Source organism: Quercus suber, unplaced genomic scaffold (genome assembly GCF_002906115.3).
Source record: "Quercus suber isolate HL8 unplaced genomic scaffold, Cork oak 2.0 scaffold_201, whole genome shotgun sequence".
Lineage (NCBI taxonomy): Eukaryota > Viridiplantae > Streptophyta > Magnoliopsida > Fagales > Fagaceae > Quercus > Quercus suber.
Genome location: NW_027069659.1, coordinates 57,221 through 63,273, shown reverse-complemented (window position 1 = coordinate 63,273; position 6,053 = coordinate 57,221). Strand labels below are relative to the sequence as shown.

The 6,053-nt window shown below is 36.9% G+C and overlaps 1 protein-coding gene across 1 annotated transcript; it reads left to right on the top strand.

The window, feature by feature from the left end:
* Positions 1-4,682: 4,682 nt before the first annotated feature.
* On the top strand, positions 4,683-5,824 carry LOC112034790 (uncharacterized). Its single transcript, XM_065779161.1, has one exon. The coding sequence runs from the start codon at positions 4,826-4,828 to the stop codon at positions 5,435-5,437; it is 612 nt and encodes a 203-aa protein (XP_065635233.1). The 5' UTR covers positions 4,683-4,825; the 3' UTR covers positions 5,438-5,824.
* Positions 5,825-6,053: the final 229 nt, after the last annotated feature.

Below are 6,053 nucleotides of genomic sequence, written 5' to 3'. Positions count from 1 at the left end.
TGCCAAGATTTCCATTGCTAGACACCTGATGGGTAGAAGCCTTCCCTTTGTGCTTATATCCTGGAGGATAACCATGCAATTTGTAGCACTTATCAGCTACATGACTCATAATTCCACAGCATGTACAGACAGACCTCTCCTTCTTAGAATTACCACCTTTTGCACCTTGACCTCCATAAGTCCCCCCTTGATTCCAACCTTGATGACCTTGAAATCCTTTAGGATTGGAATTTTTAGCATATAAAGTTGTTGGTTCAATGACCAAATCTACTTGACCAATCTGACTACGTTTTTCTTCTTGCAAAATCAAAGAATAGGCCTTATTGAGTGCAAGTAAAGGCTCAGTGATCAAAATCTGACTAGTGACAGTGGAATAACTATCATTGAGTCCTATGAGAAAACAAAAAAAAAAACTTGATCCTTTTGCTGAGCATTCAATTGATTTTGTTAAGAACCACAAGTACAAGTACAAGTGCAAGCAGAAAAGGACTGATAATGCACAAATTCATCCCACAAAATCTTGAATTTGGTAAAGTAAAAACTTACTGTGAGTAAACCTTGTGAAAGCTTTGAAATTTCTTTCTGAACCTCAAAGAATCTTGGAACATTAGGCTGTGAAAACCTATCACGCATGTCAAACCACAAATCCCTCGCATTGTGAATATAAATCACACTAGTAGCAAGATCTTTGCTCAAGGAATTCCCCAACCACGAAAGAATGGTGGTGTTTGCTCTGTGTCAAGCATTGTATAAAGGATGAGTGAGATCAGGCATGGAAATTGAACCATCAAGGAAGCCAAACTTGTTCCTTCCACTCAATGACAAAAATACAGCCCTTGACCAACTGAGATAGTTTTCAGGACCAATCAGTGGTTGAGAAACAAGGACAACATCTGTAGGTCGAATGAAGTAAGGGCTTGATGGATTGGTATTTGCATCCTCCATTGGAAGTGCTTGATTGGAAGGTCTTTGATTTGCAGTATTAGAAGAATGGGTGGGAATTGGATCTAATTCTGAAGTTGTGTTGGTAGCGGAAGCCATGGATGAGCTATTGAAGCTTTGATACCATGTTAAGAAAGTGTTCCAGAAAATACTGGAAGAAAACCAATTTCTCTTAATTGAAAATAGGAAAAATGAGAAGCAATGTTAATTTACACTATGCTTTTCCCTTATACACACGAATCAGTAAAAGAGAGGGAAAGAAAGATTAATTAACTACCAAAACTCTAACCACCTAATTAACAAGAGAATGATAGCTGTAAACCACTTAGTTTAGTTCATACATGCGATTAACTACACGTACTAACAGATGAGTCTAAAAACTTAAGTGCTACGACATCGTTTTAGCTTTCAACTTTACTTTCTTTCTTTTAGTCTCAGCTGTGTCGTTTTGCCCTATTTTATCTTTGGTGCATTCCTTCAAGTCTTCTTTCTTCTTGACTGCCCCTTCTTCTCTCTTAGTAGAAGTCTCAACAAGTGGGTTTATAAAACCAAATATAGGTCTGATGGCTCCATTGAAAGACACAAGGCTCGTTTAGTAGCTAAGGGTTATACTTAGAGAGAGGGCCTTGATTACACTAACACTTTCTCTCCTTCAGCTAAGTCAGTTTCTGTTAGAATGGTCTTGTCTATGGCTGCTGTGAAATGGTGGTTTCTTCATCAAATGGATGTCAATAATGTTTTTCTACATGGTGATTTAGATGAGGAGGTTTATATGAGTCTTCCACCTGGTTTTCACAGCAAGGGGGAGTGCGTTTCTCATTCTAATTCTCATTCTGCTCCTTTGGTTTGTAAGCTCAACAAGAGACTTTATGGTTTAAAACAAGCTTCAAGGCAATGGTTTGCTAAGTTTTCTTATACATTGTTGAATTTTGGTTTTGTCCAATCCAATGCTAACTATTCTCTTTTTACCTACACTAAAGGATCCTCTTTCATAGTTTTGCTAGTCTATGTAGATGACATTTTGCTCACTGGTAGTGATCCTGATTGCATTAGTGCTTTGAAGCTCCTACTTGATACTAAGTTTAGCTTGAAAGATTTAGGTTTTCTGAAATATTTTTTGGGTTTTGAGGTTGCTAGAAGTGAAAAGGGGACCAGTTTGAATCAAAGAAAGTACAGCTTGGAGATTTTGCAAGATACAGGTTTTTTATGGTCTAAACCAGTTAAAACACTAATGGAACAGAACTTGCATTTATCAAAGGATGTTGGTAAACTTCTTCAAGATGCTAGTCTATACAGGAAACTAATTGGAAGATTGTTATATCTGACTCTGACTAAACCTGATATCACCTATGCAATGCATAGGTTAAGTCAGTTTCTAGCTAAACCAAGAGAGCCTCACATGTTGGTAGTCAATAGGATACTTCAGTACTTGAAGGGGACACCAGGCAGAGGTTTGTTCTTCTCTAGTATCTCAAGTATGCAAGTTAAAGCCTTTTGTGATGTGGATTGGGCAGGCTGCCCAGATACGAGAAGATCTATCACAGGCTATAGTGTGTTTTTGGGTGATTCCCTAATCTCTTGGAGGTCCAAGAAGCAAAGCATAGTGTCTAGGTCTTCAGCAGAGGTAGAATACAAGGCAATGGCCACCACAACATGTGAAATTGTTTGGGTTCTTCAATTGTTAAGAGACTTGAGAGTTGATCATCCAAGTAGTGCTCAATTGTTTTGTGATAATTAGGCTGCATTACATATTGCAGCAAACCCAGTCTTCCATGAAAGGACAAAACATATAAAGGTTGATTGTCATTTGGTGAGAGACAAGTCTGACAAGATAACAGAAGGGGTGATCAAAACATTCCATGTTTCAAGCCATTTTCAAACAGCAGATATTTTTATGAAAGGCATTGGGACTTCCAGCTTTTAGCAGGTTAATTACTTGCTTAGGGTTAATAGATATTTACTCACCAAAGCTTCAGACTACTGATAATCAAGTTGCTGAACTTATGGTTCCTGACTTTAAAGGGAGTGTTGAAACTTCTGCTAAGAGAGAAGAAGGGGCAATCAAGAAGAAAGAAGACTTGAAGGAATGCGCTGAAGATAAAACAGGGCAAAACGACACAACTGAGACTAAAAGGAAGAAAGTAAAGTTGAAAGCTAATACGATGTCGTAGCACTTAAGTTTTAAGACTCATCTGTTAGCACGTGTAGCTAATGGCATGTATGAACTAATCTAAGTAGTTTACAGCTGTCATTCTCTTGTTAATTAGGTGGTTAGAGTTTTGGTAGTTAGTTAATCTTTCTTTCCCTCTCTTTTACTGCTTCGTGTATATAAGGGAAAGGCACAGTGTAAATTAACATTGCTTCTCATTTTTCCTATTTTTAATTAAGAGAAATTGGTTTTCTTCCAATATTTTCTAGAATACTTTCTTAACACAAACTTATGAAAATATGGGTTTAAAAATCTCAATATCACCTAATTCACAAACTTATGAAAATATAAAGTTCCGCCTAAAAGTTAATAATGTAATCTCACATGTCTAATGTCTTGCATTTAACTAAACTTGTAACAAATCACCACTAAAATTGATTAGTATCCCATAAATAATCTCACATATCATAATAGTCATGTGATTTGTTTTCTTCCCTTTAGATATATACTGAACTTCAAAAAATAACTCGAATTAAATTGTTTTAGAAGGAGCTCTCAAGGTTTTTAAAACTTATCTTGGACTCGGAAGTCGGAAATACATTGGTTTTAATTTCCCAGAAAATTTAAACAATTTGAAATTTTTACTATAAAAAATATTGAATTCACGAGAATGAAAAAAAAAAGAAAGAAAAAACAATATTAGCTGATTCTTTACCATTATTAGCAAGAAATAATTGAAAATACCTGTAGCGATATTCCACTTTTAACTGGATATGATAAGAAGGTGATGGGATGAATCAAAAAAAAAAAAGGTGATGGGATGGTCTTGCCTTGTTGAACTGGTTGAAAGGATACTAAAAACAATTTCAGTAAAATCCTCTTTTTCCTTTTCTGTTGGTTATGGGATTCAGTAAAAATACTTTAATAAGCAAAAAAATAAAAGCCACCAAATCAAAACGTCAAAATTAACATCCGCAGTAGATGCCCAACGATTAGGAATAATCAATCAAACATTTTTTCAACTGGGACCCATTTTCCCACACTCACTACTCCTCTCTTCTTTTATGTGTGAATGTACGGTGAGTCATACAATTACATTACACGTGTGAACAACCGCGCACAATCCGCGTGGCACTCCTGTAAATCCACCACAATAGACCGGGCAATTTCATAACGTATGACCAAAAACGTGTCGTTTCAGTCTACCAAGGTTTACCAAACCAAACGACGCGAACGCAAAAGCCGAACGAAAAAGGCCCAAAAGAAAAAGACAGAGGAAACTGGAAAGTGCTGAAAAAAAAAAAGAATGGAGAAATTCAATTTCAATGAGTTGATTTTCAAGTTTTATTATTTTATTTTGATTTATGAAATACTCTCACTTTAATTGTGAATATATTGTAATAATTTGTTGGGTATTTAATATAATTTTTATTGTGATTAATTATTTATCACTTTCATATTGATATGTTGTTTTTTTTTTTTTTTTTTTTAAAAAAAAAAAAAAAAAAGAACCCAAGGTAACCCGAGTTAAAAATTAACCAAGGTTAACCTGTCTCCCACCAATCAAACCCCCCTTATTATATACCTCAGCCAAAGGGAAGCCACAGAGTCGAGACGAACATAAACTGAGAAACTACAGCTAGCACACAAATCCAAACTCGTACACAAACACAAGCTCAAGCTCAAGCTCAAACCTCTACTGCCTTCTTTTACTTATTATTATTAGTGAGTAAAATGGACGAAGAAGAGGTATGGAAATGTCCTAAACACCCTTCGAAGCGCCGCCGTACTGGGATATGCCACGTGTGCCTCCGCGACCGTCTCTCCACCCTCTGTCCCGACTGCGCTAACGCGCGCCCATGCGCTTGCTTCGCCGCCACAGTAAGACAAACGACGTCGTCTTCGTCGTCTTCCTCCTCCTCCTTCTCTCGCTTCTCATCACACGACGCCGGAGGAGGAGGACCCGGACCCACAGGCCGAGTCTCCAATCTCATCGAAAGCGAACCGGCTTTCCGTCGCTCCAGATCCGTCGCGATTCCCTTCCTCCGGTCCAGGTCCCGGTTCGTAGGAACCGGGTCCGACACCGAGTTCAGAGACACCACGCCCAAGGCCAAAGCGTCGTCGTTTTGGTCCGTCTTCCGGTCCAGCAAGAAGGTTGAAGAAGTGAACGACAACCTCAGTAGTAGTACGATGATGAGGAGGTCGAGATCCGTTGCCGTTTCGATGACGTCAGATTCTGGCAAAGCCAAAGGGTGGAGCTGGTATTTTCCGAGTCCGATTAAGGTTTTTCGACAGTCCAAGATTTCTAAGGTTGTTCATGAACGGTCTCCTTTGTACAGAGGTTGATTTTTATTTTATTTAACTTTTCTTTTTTGTAAGCTTTTAATTTCAATATTATTAAAAATATAGTATATTTTCTAAATATGAATATGGAGTAATTAAGAGGAAAAATTAAAAGAATACGAATGAGTGATTGTGGTTTAAAACTTTTTAAGTTTGTACACTTTTTTTATCAGTTTTTACTTTGTTTTTTTTTTTTTTTTGGGGTATACAAAAGTGAGAGTTGTGTACTGCAATATGTAATGTTAATGTGACTGACTTGACTGTAAAATGAGAAATTTTTGTTTCTCAATAATGCCATAATGAGATTTTTATGGTGTATTGTTTGTATCTGAATTTGTAGCAGTCTGTTTGGAAGGATTTGTAAATGTTGGAAGTGAGAGATGACAAGTACTGTGTGTGTGTATGATTAGGCTCAGATTGACAACTACTTTGTGTGTGTATGATTAACCTCTCATTCAGAGGAGGCTGGTTTAGAATGTTCTGGTGTTAACTGCTTCATAATGCATGCAAATTATATACTACTAATTTGGGTTTTGGTCCCACTTAACATGTGAATATGATTCCAACTCAAGGAATATATATATATATATATTTTATTTATATAATGTAACACCAATAA